Below are 15,160 nucleotides of genomic sequence, written 5' to 3'. Positions count from 1 at the left end.
TAAAGAGGCCTCACCCCCTCCCAACCACCCCCTAGGCCCAGAATTAGCTTGTATATCAAAGATGCTCAGGGCAACCTCACCACAGACCAACTATGGCCCAGTCCTGAGTACCCATTCATTATAATATAAGCCCACCTTCCAGGAGAACTCCTTTAAAAACAGGTTTTCCTGCCCTGGCCAGTGTGCTCAGTGGTTAGAGGGCCAGCCTCCACACAGAAGGGTAGCAGATTCAATTCCCAGTCAAGGGCACTTACCGGTCAGGCGTGTGCAGGAAGCAACCAATAGATATGTCTCTCTCACACTGATATCTCTCTCTCTCTCCCCCTCCCTCCCTCCTTCCTTCCCTCCCTCCCTCCCTCCCTCCTCCCCTCTCTCCCTCCCTTCCACTCTAAGAAAAAAAAAAGATCAATGGGAAAAATATCCTCGGATGAGGATTAACAAAATAATAATATGTTTTTCTTACAAACCCTCTTAAAAAGTAATTCCAATAGTAAAATACTATTGGGTTTTTTTCATATTTTTATTGATTTCAGAGAGGAAAGGAGAGGGAGAGAGAGATAGAAACATAAATGATGAGAATCACCCATCGGCTGCCTCCTGCACACCCCCCACCAGGGATCGAGATTGCAACCCGTGCATGTGCCCTGACCAGGAATCAAACGCGTGACCTCCTAATTCATAGATGGACGCTCAACCCCTGAGCCACACTGGCTGGGCCTATAGGGTTTTTATAACTGCTGGAAAGAGCAAACATCCACCCATCGAAGCAGAACAGGAGCTGGCGGCCTCCTGGTGCCCGGCCCCTGCCACCTGGCTCAGTGGGCGGATACGCACGGGGTCGCACCACAAGCCCCCCCACAGGCCCGAGGCTGTCCGCGGAGGGCTCCCCTCTGCCCAGGGTGATGGGGACACCGTGGAAGGCACAGCAGATGGGAAACCAGATCCTGCTGGCGTCACCGAGCCACTCAGATCAAACCAAGCCCGAAACTCACCCCACCTCTGGACTTTCCAGTTTCAGGAGCCAAAACCCTCCTCTCATTGTTCAGACCATCTGAACCGGGTTTCTGTTACCTGGGCTGTAAACGCTCCCTCCTGGCACAGAGCCGGGCGTCACTCGTGCGTGCGGTCAGTCCTGCGAGGCAGCGTGACCGCGGGCTGCCCCCTGGACGGGCTGCACCCGCGGGGGCGCTCTGAGCCGTAGGAAGTGAATGAGCTGTAGAACATTCTGCAAACAGCTATGAGGACAGGGGTGGGTGGGAACCCAGGGCAGCTGGGTTGGGGGGTGACCAGAGGGCTGCTTAGGCCCTTTGTAGATAGAACCCGTGTTTGTTGGGGACCCCCACATGTGTACCCCTTATTCTAGGCTTCTTTTCTGTTCTCATCCATCTACTCAGAGTCCGACAAGGTGGCTAAAAATGGCCTCAATGCTGAATAAACTAACTGGAAAACAAACCCAGCCCTAGCCTTGCCCGAGAACGGGGCTGTGGTCTGTAAGGGGTCTATCCCTCAGGTCTACCTGAATAAACGGGACCACGGAGCCGGCCAGGAGCTGCTGGTGCCACACACCAACAGGGAAGGTCTGGGGCCTCCACTTCCCCAGGCAGGCTGGCTCCGAGGTGCCTGGTGAGGTGGGCACGCCAGTGACCCCGCCAGAGAGAGGCCAGCAGGCAGAGTCCACCTCCGTGCCCCAGCCAGGTAGCCGGGCCCATCCTGCCTGAGGCAGGACAGTGACCTAAACCAGCATTTCCTCTAGCCTCCAAAGTCAAGTTCTTCCACCGGGCTTCTCGCAGGCAGAGCTAACCACCAGCTGCCGGTGCCAGCGGTAACCTCCACGGAGGACAGCCGTCTTAAACCACCCGGTAAAACGCATTTCAGAGTGCGCCAACGATGGGGGCTTTTACCCCCGCCCTCCTGTCGTGTCCCGCCACACCCTGCCCCACCGGGTGCCCTGGCAGCTGCGGATCCTGCCTATGCCATGTGATATGACCCAAACAAGAACCACCAGAACCACAGCATTATTATAAAGATATATTCCATAAAAGAGCTTGGCAGTCAAAGAAAGCATCACACATCCCAAACGCATTCTTCTTCCCCTAGTCTACAGGAAAAATTGTAAAAAAAAAAAAAAAAAAAAAAAAAAGGGAAAACATTATAACAGTATCATCAACAAACACCCACCAGCTACGCCACAGCAGCACGCGCGCCCGGCCAGGCGGTGGAGGCGGCACTCAGTCGCTGCACAAGGACAGAACCGGTACCCGACCCAGAGGAGCAGGAGCCCGAGCTGCAGCTGCCCGCTGTCCCTAGGGCTCTGCACACACAACGACTTCATATCCAAGAGCAGGCCCAGAGCAGCCCTGACAGGAGGGGCGGGCGGGGTGGCCACAGGTAGCCCGGTTGGGGAGAAAGGAGTCACCTCAAAAGTTGGCATCAGAATGTCCCGAGCCTCTCCCCAGCTGCAGCCGGGGTGGGCACCGAGGCCTGGCCCGAGCTCTCTGCAGGAAGCGGCCTCAGCGTGTGGCCTGAGGAGCTGGGCGAAGCTCCCTGACCTCGCAGTGGAAGAGTCATATTCAAGTTCCAGGTGACAGTTTCAGTAGCACCAAGACCAGAAGACAGTGCGGCCGAGCGAGCGGGGAGGGCAGTGGGTGCGGCTGGGTGCACCTGGGTCGTGGGGATGGAGAGGAGCAGCTGGCGGGACGGGGCTGGTTCTGGAGACACTCATAGGAACTAGAAGGGATGGCTTCAGTCCCAGACACAGTAAGGCTGCTTGGAGGAGAAGGCCCGAGGAATACAGATGGAGTGAGAACGTTCTTGCCCCTATAAATAAACTATTTACACGCTTTAAGAAAAGGAGAGCACAGTCTCAGAGAAGAGCCCCGTCTCAGTCCCTCGTGCCTCCAGGGCGTAAGCCTCCAGGTCGGGTACCAGTTCTGTCCTTGTGACGCAGAGGAGACTGGAGCAGCACTCGGCCGGCCGGGAGGGAGGGCAGCAGGCCAGGCTCACCGCACGCTCAGGCTTCCTGCGCTTGGACACGGCTGAGGGTCCTGCAGACCCGCCAGCCTCCGAGGTGCACCTGCCACCCCATCCCGTTACAGGCAGCACCCTCTGCTGCGGGGAGAAGCCCTATCCATGCCTGCTGGTCCCCTAACCAAGTCCCACTCACAGAGGACACGGCTGCCCGCCGGGCCAGCACCAATGTCGCGAGTGGTGAGGGGCCAGGGCGCCTGCAGACACTGGGTTCCAGGAAGCCCAGTCAACCCTCCTGGCAGCCACAGGAGCCGGTCCCTCGGTCGCCACCCCCATCTAAAGACTATTCTGTCTCTGGGCCGACCCCCACAGGGAGCCCGGTCACAAGTTCCTTCTGTTCAGAGGGTGAAGACGAGGCCCTCGGTCTTCAGCACCAGCAAGCAGGGTCAGAGGTCACGCCACGCTGATGCTGAAGACGGTGCTGGCTCTGGCGGGGCGGCCGCTTCGCTCCCTCTGGACGTGAAGTGGACATGAAGGGCTCTGGCCTCCACGTGGCTCAGCTCTGCTCGCTCCCCGCTGCTCCTCAGAAGTGGTGGCCGGCCTTCACGGCCTCGATGTCTGAGATCAGGGTCTTCGCCAGGAAGATGCCGAATATCTGAAACCAAGGCCGGCAGAGGCAGCAGCGTCAGCGCGGGACCAAGGGGGTGCGGGCCCCGTGGGCAGGGCGAGGCGGGTGCCGCAACCACTGCCACTCCTGCCCAGGCACCGAGGACGCAGCAAGAGTAACCGCGGGGCATGTGGCAAAGCAAGACCAGCCCACCAGTGAAGTGAGCCCTGGGCCCGTGTGGCTGCACCCCCGGACCCTGAAGGGGCAACCAGCAGGCACCATAGAGGCAAAGGGACACACCTGTGCCCGGGGTTAGACAAAGAAAAAACAGGCTCCCCCTGACTGGTTCCGATTCCCAGATAATACCTCCCAAACGTTTCCGTAAACCCGAGTTCCCCAGAAAGCCCAGGCGGCCCTGATCCGACTGCGGGTCTCTGAGGCTGACCTCGGGGCCCGGATAATCAGGTGGGAAGACTGATGTTTTTCCACCGAATGTGACCCTGGTCACCTTAGAAGTTCTATTTTTTATCCTCCCCTTTAAATTCTTGTGGTTTGTATTTGATGAGCCGGTCCCTCTGTACTGATTCCTTTGCCCACTTTACAAGTAAATTTTTTCTTTCCTTTTCTGGATGCTTGTCTCCCAGCCTTCCGCTGAGATCACTTGCCTCGCTGCTGAGGGAGGGAGGAGTGTGTGGGAGGCGACTGGTGGCCCCAGGCCCCTCAGTCACCCGCCTCAAGGCAAGGCCAGAGCCAAACGCTCTCTAAAAGGTGTGTTTCTGCACCTAACAGCAGCAGCAGCCCCATAGGCTGGTCCCAGAGGCTGCCAGGGCTGCGGCTGCTCGCCCGAGCTCTGGGCACGCCGGGGAAAACCGCTTTCTCTGACTCCGTGAATTCCTGACTTTCTGCTGCCAGTTCTCCCAGACCCTCGCCAGCCTGCTCACCCCACTCTCACTGCCCCCTGGTCACCACCACCTTCCCACCTGTGGAATCTGGGTCAACGGAACAGGTGCAGCCGCGAGGGACAGCGGGACAGACCTGGAGCAGGGAGATGGCGATGAAGACGCCGGCCACGATGTAGATATTCCGAGGCAGCCAGCCCTCCAGCGCTGGGATGCAGCCTTTCGTGAAGATGAACTCGTCCCACTTGCTCTTCAGCTGCAGGAAGATAGCACAGTCCCCTGAGCCCAGGACCCGGACGTCCCCACCCTGCACAGGGCCCCCTGGGGAGCAGGCAGCGGTGCCCAGGGCAGACAGAACCCCAGGAGGAATGTGGACTTGGGCAGTGTGTGTCAATAACCTGCCTAGCCAAGGCCATGACCTTTAACCCCTTCCTTTGGGCTTCCACAGAGTTAAAGACCAACCTGTGCAGCCCCCCACAGCCCACACCTGAGAAAGGGGGCGGCTCGCATGCTTGGAGAGGAAGCTGTGTCTTTAGAAAGAAACTGGGAGAAGGGGGTTCAGGGGCTCCCGAGTCAGAGGCGTTGGCTAGAGAAGGGACAGTGGCTTCTCCGAGGGTGCCCCTCAGTCCTAGTCAAGTGGCTCCAGAAGCCGGAGCCTGCAGGGACAGGCACAGCCCTGGAGTCCATCATAAAACCAAGGTAGTCCCCGATTCTGACTGTGCTGGTCCCAAGCCCTAGTGGAGGCAGAGCATGCACACCCCGCCCCTACCTGTCCCCACTCGCCCTCACTCACCCCGCACCCCCTCCTCTTGCAGCAAGCAGCCCTGCCCTCACCCATCAGCCTCCACTGTGGCAACACTGATGGAACATTCACTCATTTTAGTGATATTAGGGGTCGAACTGTGTCCCCCTACAGTTCATGGTAAAGTCCTAACTCTCAGAATGTGACTGTAGTAGAAGAGGGTGTTTAAAGAGGCAGATCTACTAAAATGAAGTCACTAGAGAGGGTCCTAATCTAATACGGTTGTGTCCTGAAGAAGCGGACATCAAGACACCAAGACACAGAGGGAAGACCAGGTGAGGACTCGGGGAGGAGCAGACGGCCTCAGAAGACACAGCCCTTGGTCTTGGACCTCTAACCGCCACGGCACTGAGAAAATCAATGCGCTGTGGAAGCCACGGAGCCTGCAGTGCTGTGTTCTGGCAGCCCGAGCACCTAACGCCACTGAATTCCTAACTGGAAGCTGCTGTCGGTACGGGCCCGTCTCTGTGAAGGGGAGGTCAGTGCAGAAGGGTTCAGGCTCTCGAACCGGGGTGCGTGCCCCAGTACCCATGGCCACCGCAGCAAGGGCTGGTGTGGGACTCACTTCCTTATGGCCAGGCGCACACGCCCTGTGGCCTGCAGAAAGCCCCGAGGACTGACCCGCCTCCAGCTCCTGCCACTGCATCCTGAACCCCTCAATAACAGACACCCTGGGGCCCCAAGAAATCTCTTTTGAAATGTAGTCTTTGTCCCCGAACTTTTGTTTGCTCTCTTTCCACTAATGTAGCAACTGCGAGGTTCTGTGATGACAGCTCACGGGGCTTGAAATCACAGCCATGCTGCTCCGGGAGCCGCGCCGCCCCTCAGGGCGCGTGTGCCGGCCACCGCGCCCCTCTCCCTGGTCCTCCCTCTCCAATTGCCCCTGCTACGTCAGGAAGCTGCACCACGGGGAGCAAACCAGAAGGACGCACAGTTATCTGGGCTCTCACCTGAGTCCTGACATCATAGCCACACTGTGTGTTCAACACTTTTTGCTGCAAGAAAAGCAGAAAACATCGGTCATTCTTGTTCCCTTGAGAAGCTGGTGGTAGAGGCTCTGGAAGAGTCACAGCCAAACACAGCAAATCCCGTATACATCCCAGCATGGCTGCCGTCCTCCGACTCGGCTGCCGACCAGCCTCTCCTGCTGGGACGGGCGGGCCAACCTCCCGTGCGAAGGGCTAGACCAGTGATGGCGAACCTATGACACGCGTGTCAGAGGTGACACATGAACTCATTTTTTTGGTTGATTTTTCTTTGTTAAATGGCATTTAAATATATAAAATAAATATCAAAAATAGAAGTCTTTGTTTTACTATGGTTGCAAATATCAAAAAATGTCTATATGTGACATGGCACCAGAGTTAAGTTAGGGTTTTTCAAAATGCTAACACGCCGAGCTCAAAAGGTTCGCCACAGTACGCACCCTGGCTCCCCTGTGGCAGCCGTGCAGCCGTGGCCACGTGGCACAAGAGCAGCCAGTGCCAACATAAAGGCGACTACAGCTCAATCGAACTTGGAGTATGGACACTGACATTACATTTTCACGTGTCACAGAATATTATCCTTTTTAAAATTTTTCAACCATTTATAAGTGGCTGAATCATTCTTGGCTTGAAGGTCACACAAAAGCAGGCGGCAGGCCAGGCCTGCCCACCGGTCAGCTCGCCCCTCCCTGTGCTGGGAACCAGGCCCGTGGTGACAACCACGTTCTGTGAAGGGCTCAGTCCCGCTCAGGCTCAGCCTGGCAGACACTCCCTGCTCCTTCCCAGGTTTCTGACACCCAAGGGCTGGGCTGTGGGCTGGGCATGAAAGCAGGTGAATAAGAAACAACAGAGCAGAATGCTCTGCCACCCCAGGTGGCACGTACCCCTTGCGCCTATGAGCTTTCTCTAAGAACTGAGCGGCTTTATCTGAGAACCGAGCGTTCTCTCTGTAGAGGGAGAGGGAAGAGGGCGGACCAGGTTGGATACACTCAGAACATCGTGCCCAGGCACCCAGGTCAGAGCCTTCAGGGAGAACAATACTGGTTTTCTCCTGCTTCACCCAGAACCCTGGAGCCAGGGTGGGCGTGCAGGAAAGTTCCGGAATTTATCCGTGCACAGAGGGCGAGCTTGGCACTCGTCCATCTGCAGGGGAGCCGCAGCCCAGAGCACGCAGCCCACTCACCGCGGGGTCCGGCACGCAGCAGGAGAAGGGCACGCCACACTTCTCGCGGCTGTAGCTGGCACCGCTGCAGTTGAAGTAGACGTTGAGGTCCCAGTCTTCGGGGCCGTACGCCCCGCAGCACTGGTTCTGCAGCACAAAGACGGGCCATGAGGGCTCCGGGCCGGGGCTGTGGCCGCCAGCACAGGGTCGGTCTCAGCAACACAGGGCTAAGTGCACCTCTACCTGTCACACCGAGGGCCAGCCCCCGGACGTCACCAGCGCAGAGATGCTGAGCGACATGACAGGCGGCCCTTTACAAAGGAAACTGCGGCCACACGCTGGATCCCACAGGCTGGCTCCATGTGCCCCGCCGTGGCCCAGCGCAGAGAGGCCCAGCTCCGGTGCCCCCTCCACCTCAAGCGTTCCCTCCCTTCCCACCTCGGCCCAGAGCAGGTGTCTCGCTGTCCTCGGAGGCGCCTCTGCACCCTGGTGTGGTCCTCTTCCTCCAAGGAACACCTCGTGGGCGGGATGTCCCCTCCCCAAGAAATTCCCACGCTGGCCCCCCTACTCCCACAGGAAGAGCTACATCTGGGGTGAATGGGACACACCCCTGCCACCCCGCTATCTGGGGCAGCTACCAAGAGAATCCCGTCTGTCTGAAAGTGTAAAACCAACCCCGAGGGAAGCACCGTGCGGCGGCACCGTCCAGGAGCAGCCCCGTCCCCACACCTGCCCGGCGCTGCAGCTCACACCCCCGGCTTCCGGGTTCTTACTCGTAAGGTAAAGCCCACCTTCCCACCCCCACGTCCGTGACTCCAGCTGCTCTAACGTGATATTCACCAGGAGGAGTTCCACGATTCACTGAAAACCTCAGGGACATTTTATTTTTAAAAGGAAAGGAAGACAATGGAGAAACGACCATGTTTCAGGCCAGTGGGGGAGGAGCCGCCAGCTCGCTGGAAAAGGAAGAGAAGGGACGCGGCGCTGGCGGGAGGCGCCGTGAGGAACCTCAGGAAGTGGCTGGGATGATCCTGTCGAGGCAGCCATGGCTGCAGCTGCCCTTTGGGCTTCGCTTGCTGCCCAAGGACAAGAAGAAGATGCGGGAAACAAAGGCCCAGTGAGCGACGCTGGGGCGAGGCCAAGAGGAAGACGTGGTCCAAAGGCAAAGTCCGGGACAATTAATATCCCAGTTTGTCTGACAGAGCAACATGGGACAGACTCTGCAAGGAAGCTCCCAACGCCCAGCCTGGGCCCCGGCCGCTGTCGCTGCGACGGAGAACGCGGCTCCTTGGCCAGGGCAGCCCTGCGGGCAGCCTCCTAGTTCAGGACTCAGTGAACCCGGTTCCAAGCGCAGAGCTCAGTCATTTACACCAGAAACACCAGGGTGGGGTGGCCCCGCTGCTGGTGAAGATGCAGGAACAACAGGTCCCACCGCTGTACATTTTTATCAAAACTTTTTATAAGTGGCTGAGTCATTGGCCCTGAGGAGCCCGGGAGAAGGTTCCAGGCGCCCTGGCGGGTTGGTTTTACACTTTCAGACAGACGGGGTTCTCTTGGTAGCTGCCCCAGATAGCGGGGTGGCAGGGGTGTGTCCCATTCACCCCAGATGTAGCTCTTCCTGTGGGAGTAGGGGGGCCAGCGTGGGAATTTCTTGGGGAGGGGACATTCCACCCCTGACCTCGCAGTGGAAGAGGAAGACGGGGTGCCTGCCCCAGTACCCATGGCCAAACAATTTCTTTGTTTAAATATAAACAAAGAAAGAAAGAAAAGAAAATGGCCGGGCAAGGTGACTTCCACGGACTAACACAGGTCACCCTGCACAACCCAGGAAGGCTCTCTCTCTGGTCATGTGACCGGGGTTTGGCGATATCCCAAGATCCGTGAAATAAGGGTAAACAAGTTTAGGTAAATACTAAGAGCAGATCATAGTTATTTTTAATGCGTCCTAACTCGTTTTCTTCCCAGAACTAATGTGTTCCATACAAAACGTGTCTGAGAAGTAGGTTTTCTGGCAGAGCACAGACCACGCGGGAACCCGCACAGGCCAGCGAGGCGAGGAGTGGTCCCCCGTCCCAGCCTCCAGGTGCACAGCCCGGGGCGTAGAGGCCAGTGGGGGAAAGGCCGGCCTGGGGCGGCTGAGGCAACAACCCCCCGGGACCTGTTCCAGGTCGCATTCCTCTCCATCGGAGGCAGCTTCCTCCAGGCAGCTCTGCCTCTCAAACAGGAAGGGAAAAGGTCCCTGGGAGGAAGGGGACGGGAACAGCCTGACAGTGAGTCACCTGTCTGGGGAGGAGAAGCCCTGGCCCTCGGTACCCACAGTGCCCAGGGGATGCAGCCACCTGCGTGGCCAGGGATCGAGAGGTCTGGGCTCCTGGGGGAGGGTGGCCACGGGGACAGCTGGGCTTGCCTGCCCAAACCAGAGGGGAGAGGGCACACGAAGAGCCAGCCTGGACTGCCCGGCAACCATGAGCAGGCAGAGCTGAGCGGACCGGCGGTGAGGCGGCCCTCCAGGCCCCGCTCCAGGCTCCCCCAGCCTGGCTCCCAAGCAGCACACAGACGCATGCCCGGAAAGCACGGCCCTCAGGGCGCCACAGCGGACTTACAGCTTTCTGAAGGGAGTCGATGAGGTTCTGCAGGTCAATGTCGTCCCGGTAGGATTTGATGTTGCTCTCGAAGAACTCGCGGAACCGGTCCCTCACCCAGTCCTGGAACAAGAAGGCCAGCACGGCCACGGCCAGCTCGAGGAAGAAGATGAGCACGATGGTGCCGCAGAACTGGGGACCAGACGAGAGCGGGAGTCACCACCCTGCACCTCGGCCGGACCCACCCGCCTGCCCAGAGACCCTCATCACTAGCTCATGCCTCCCCATACCACAGCACTGCTGGCTGGAGAGCTACATGGGAGGAACTGTGAGAAAGCTCCAAGCCACTGTGTCAGCCATTTCCTCTGAAGGAAGCCGAGGCTCACACAGGCACACAGGTTGCCTGAGGGCACAGAACTCCACAGGACAGTGAGTTTCCTGGCAGGGCTCTGCGCCGCTCGGTGGGGGGTAGATGACAGTCCACTGCACAAAGCCCCTGGCCACAGTGGTGGTGACATTCTGGAAGGGCCCACACAGCCGCAGGTCCACATGCCTCCCTCCCACCTGTTCATTGGCCTTACTGCAGCCTAGAACAGAGGGTACCACGCATGCATGCACTCACATACACACATGCACACAGGCCTCCCAAAATGGAATCTCCAGTCACACAGAAGCAAGATACAAAACATAATGCTTTTAAGAAAGAAAAAAAAAATTAGCCCTAGCCGGCTTGGCTCAGTGGGTAGAGCATCAGCCTGCGGACTGTGAGGGGTTGTGGGTTTGATTCTGGTCAAGGGCATATGCTTGGGGTGCAGGCTCGATCCCCAATAGGGGGCGTGCAGGAGGCAGCCAATCGATGATTCTCATCATTGATGTTTCTATCTCTCTCTCCCTCTCCCTTCCTCTCTGAAATCAGTAAAAATATATTTTAAAAAAATTAGGAGCCCTGACTGGTTTGGCTCAGTGGATAAAGCGTTGGCCTGCGGACTCAAGGGTCCCAGGTTCGATTCCGGTCAAGGGCATGTACCTTGGTTGCGGGCACATCCCCAGTGGGGAGTGTGCAGGAGGCAGCTGATCGATGTTTCTCTCTCATCGATGTTTCTAACTCTCTATCCCTCTCCCTTCCTCTCTGTAAAAAATCAATAATATATATTTTTTTTAAAAAATTAGGAAAAACCACACAAATTTTGCCTTTTACGTTAAGCTCAGGAAAGAGGAAGCTTAATCTAATGAATTCAACAAATAATATGTTGTAAAACACAACTCTGTCGTTTCCCCATCAGGTGCTATTTAACGGAATGCATTTCAAAATGAAAGAGTATCTAAATATAAAACTAAACTCTTGGGGACTTGTTCCGCCAGCACATGCAATACACCCTGGAGGAGGGAAGTGATTTCCCAATGTCCCTGACAACATCTCCTGATCTCAGCCAGGAAGGGCAAAGGTGAGCAGCAAACAAACAATTCCTTTAGAACTTGGGGAGGAAGATAAAAGGCAAGCGAGGGGAGGGCGTGGGCAGCAGACTCCGTCCCCTGGGAGCTGAGAACAGAGGGGCCAGCTTCTTTCTCCGGGGACGAGGAGCTTGCTCCGCGGATTGTTTCCTGAAATCTTACCATCTGGGGCGGCAGCGCACAAAGGGCCCAAGGAGGCTTGTAAGAGCTGCAACCAGTGCGCCCAGATAAGGAAAAAGTCTGCCCAGCAGGCCCCCCCCGCGTCCCCCGCCCGCCCCTGGGGCCACTCACAAACTTGAGCAGGCAGATGTTCTCCCGCAGGGCCCCCACACAGCCAGCAAACCCCAGGGTGAACATGACCACGCCCACCATCAGCACCAGCACCACGGGGTCGATTCCATGCAGCCGGGTCACTTTGGTGAGGTCGGACAGCACCCCCTGAAAGAAGCAGAGAGCAGGGCAGGATCAGCCTCAAAGGGAGTCCCGGGTGGCTGGGCTGTGTGCAGACCTGAATGAGGACAGGCTCCTGCCTTGCACGGCTCAATCATCTCATTAGCAAGCCGAGCGAGCGTGTGGCCCCTGCCTCCTGCCCTTAGAGACCTCTCTGCCCAGCAGATCCCTGCCCACCTCAGCCCCCGGCCCTTCACAAGCAGCTTTCCTGGTCTCCATCTAGGCCTGGGGTGAGGGGAGCCCCGAGGGGCCCTGAGACCTGTGGTCAGCGCATCCGGTGCCGGAGCCTCGGCCTGGCCTCTAGACATCTGGCAACTGACTGCACTCAACTGACGGAGAACCCATTATCCTGAGAGGAAACTGGCCTCGGTGTGAGCGCCCCCGTGGAAACAAGGCCAGGAGGCAGCTGCCCATGAAACTTCGTGGCAACGGTGGCACCAAACCTGCAGTGTCCAAATGGCAGCACCGGGCACGTGTGCTACTGAGCACCTGAATGTGGCCAGGGGAACTGAAGAAATGAATTTCAATGTGTATTTCATTATAACTAACTTAAATATAAATAGTCACATGTGATTACTGGCAACCAAAACGGACACAGCAATTCTATGGGATTCAAAGGAGGAAGGAGAAAACAGCAGCCAGACTAGGCCACCCAGGGGGAACTAGGCAGCTGGGTAACCAGGCCCTGGTTGAGCTGCTGCTATTCCAGAGGTGGCCACACGGTGGCGCTATGGGCTATGACTTGCACCTGCTTCCAGGTCACTAGGACAGAGGGACAGTGCACTTCAGCTCCTGCCCTTTAGGGGTTCACAGGCCACCCTGTAGGTGCCCAAACCCAAAGGCAGGCCTTATCCAGTTCCTAAGGCAAGAAAGCCCTCCCATCCTCCCACCTCCTCCTTCTGGAGGCTCCACTGAAGAAAGAGAGCCCTGGGCCCGAGGCTCGAGGTGAAACCTTAAGTTCCCACTGTTGCCGGCCTGGCCTGCTGGGCCTTGTTCAGCCCTCACCACCTCCCCAGTACCCACCCACCCACAGCAAAAGGCGCACCACCTCTAGTACCCTCCCCAGAGCTCCCACTGCCCTTTGTCCTGGATAGTAAGAGCCTGTCTCTTTCCTCACCTTCCTCCATGGGCTGGGCAAGGAGGTGCACAGGGCACAGGACCTGCCCCTGCCCACGGGGCCTATAACAGAGCCCTGCTCCCTGGACAGAGCTTCAGGAATAAACACAGGGACCCTCCTGCTCCCAGAGGCACGGACCTGCCCCGGACACAGCTGCCAACCAGCCCAGGGCGACCTGGAGCTTCAGGAACGGGAAAGAGGGCTCCACACTCAGAGCTCAATACCTGGCAGCCCGGCCCTAGCGAGGAAGCGGTTTTCTAAGTTCACTAACTGTTTCCAAGAACTGGCTCAGGAAAGATGAATGACTGCAAATCACGACCTGGCACAGAAACGCCTGTCAGGGAGGAAGGGACCGTGAACGCTGAACCAACCTGGCTCTGGCTGTCCGATGCTCAGGGTCCTAGTGACAGCTACTTACCTTTTCGCTCCATGCCCACAGTCCGGCTCCCAGGAAGGCAACTCCAGCCAACTGAGTAGGGGGGAGGGGAGGAGAGAAAGAGAGAGAGAGAGAGAGAGAGAGTTAGGCTGGAAGCCAGCACCATGAACGTGCTTCTCAGAGAAGGAGCCACACGGCCAGCAGTAGAGGGGCAATGGCTCATGTCCATCCTGGCGGATCAGGGCCGGCAGCCCCTGGGCCCTGCAGATGACAGGGTCTGGATCCCAGAACAAGGCGCCTGTAAGGCTCTGGATGACCCACACCTACCTTCCCTGAGCATTTAAACAAACTCCTCAGCCCCCCAGCTCCACTTGCAGGCAGGGGCCCCCAGAACACACTGCCCTGCCAAGACGCCAGAGTCAGAGCCCACAGGCCATGGCTGCTGTCCCCATTCCACAAGCACCCCATCTCAGTGCGGTCTGTGTCCACGACACCCACAGGCCACAGCCACTGTCCCCATTCCACAAGCACCCCATCTCAGTGCGGTCTGTCTACGACACTGGCAGGCCACGGCCGCTGTCCCCATTCCACAAGCACCCCCATCTCAGTGCGGTCTGTCTACGACACTGGCAGGCCACGGCCGCTGTCCCCATTCCACAAGCACCCCCATCTCAGTGCGGTCTGTCTACGACACTGGCAGGCCACGGCCGCTGTCCCCATTCCACAAGCACCCCATCTCAGTGCGGTCTGTGTCTACGACATCGCCCAGGTGCCTCCATAGGCTCCGTGCAGTGGAGGCACTGCACAGCCCGGCACCGCCCCGCCCCACCCCGCCACCCGCCTCAGGCCCCAGGCCTCAGGCCTGGACAGACACAAGCAGCTGCGGAGCCTGCCCCCCACCCCACCCCTGGGCACACGTGTGCTGGGAATATGCCGGGTCCTTCGTTACTAAATTAAAATAGGCCTGAGCTAAGCGACGTGCCCACCCCAGAAAAGCAGCAGGCCCCATCCCTGACCTGCCACCCGCAGGAACCCACTGGGGTTAGGCTGCCTCAAGTGCACCCCCACCCCCCAAACACCACACAGATTCCTGAACTGGGAGGATTTTCCCACATGAAACAAACACCTCCTGGTCTGCAGATCATCAGCCTCCCGTTTCACTCCCTTACACCGCGCAGGCACTCGCTGCCATTTATCAGGTCCTCGTGGGAAAGAGCAGAGCCGGTGTCTCCACGGCTCTCACCTCTCCCACATGGATTCTCCAGCTCAGGACGTCCCTGCCTATGCAGCCCACCGCCAGCCTGCGGACGGGAAGAGAAGAACCTGGAAAGCAAGCCCTGGGCGTTCTTACCCTCTTCTGCAGCCAATTTCAGAAAACATGGGCATGCCCACTATTTGGAGGGAACTTCCGAGGGCTGACTTCTCACTGCTGGTTCCCTCATAGCCTGTGGACCCCAAGTGAAGAAGCCCTGGGGGGACTGATCCCTCTATTTCACCAAGGGGAGCACGGGCCAAGCAGAATGCCAACCGTGGGGGTGGGGGGCACAACCTCCTCCTCTCCCCAGTGTCCCAGGTGGTAAGCGAGCCTGAAGGTGAGCGGTCACTGCCCACTGGATCCTGGAGGCTTCCCTCCCACCATCCCCGAGTCCCGGCTGTCTCACTCCCTCTTCAAAGCTGGACGTGGAGGCTTTCTTCTCGGCTCATCTGGGCTCCGAAGAGCTGGTCATTCCCTTCTCCACAGACCACTCAGCTTTGGGCAC

General features: G+C 58.1%; 1 protein-coding gene across 4 annotated transcripts in view; it reads right to left on the bottom strand.

The window, feature by feature from the left end:
• Positions 1–2,014: 2,014 nt before the first annotated feature.
• TSPAN14 (tetraspanin 14) overlaps positions 2,015–15,160 on the bottom strand; it is a 52,741-nt gene continuing 39,595 nt past the window's right edge. The window contains exons 3-9 of one of the 4 annotated variants that reach the window (XM_014466369.2): positions 13,443–13,493; positions 11,749–11,895; positions 10,027–10,197; positions 7,445–7,570; positions 6,226–6,270; positions 4,610–4,729; positions 2,015–3,622 (exon numbers count right to left, since the gene is read on the bottom strand). In XM_014466369.2, the coding sequence (XP_014321855.1) occupies positions 3,551–3,622; positions 4,610–4,729; positions 6,226–6,270; positions 7,445–7,570; positions 10,027–10,197; positions 11,749–11,895; positions 13,443–13,493 (732 nt within the window). In that variant the 3' untranslated portion in view covers positions 2,015–3,550. Of the gene's footprint in view, positions 3,623–4,609; positions 4,730–5,261; positions 5,741–6,225; positions 6,271–7,444; positions 7,571–10,026; positions 10,198–11,748; positions 11,896–13,442; positions 13,494–15,160 lie in introns of those variants that run through there. The other 3 variants (XM_023764520.1, XM_014466368.2, XM_023764519.1) reach the window with 3 other exon arrangements.

This window comes from Myotis lucifugus, unplaced genomic scaffold (assembly GCF_000147115.1).
Source record: "Myotis lucifugus unplaced genomic scaffold, Myoluc2.0 scaffold_335, whole genome shotgun sequence".
Lineage (NCBI taxonomy): Eukaryota > Metazoa > Chordata > Mammalia > Chiroptera > Vespertilionidae > Myotis > Myotis lucifugus.
This window is presented reverse-complemented; position numbering and strand designations above follow the sequence as displayed.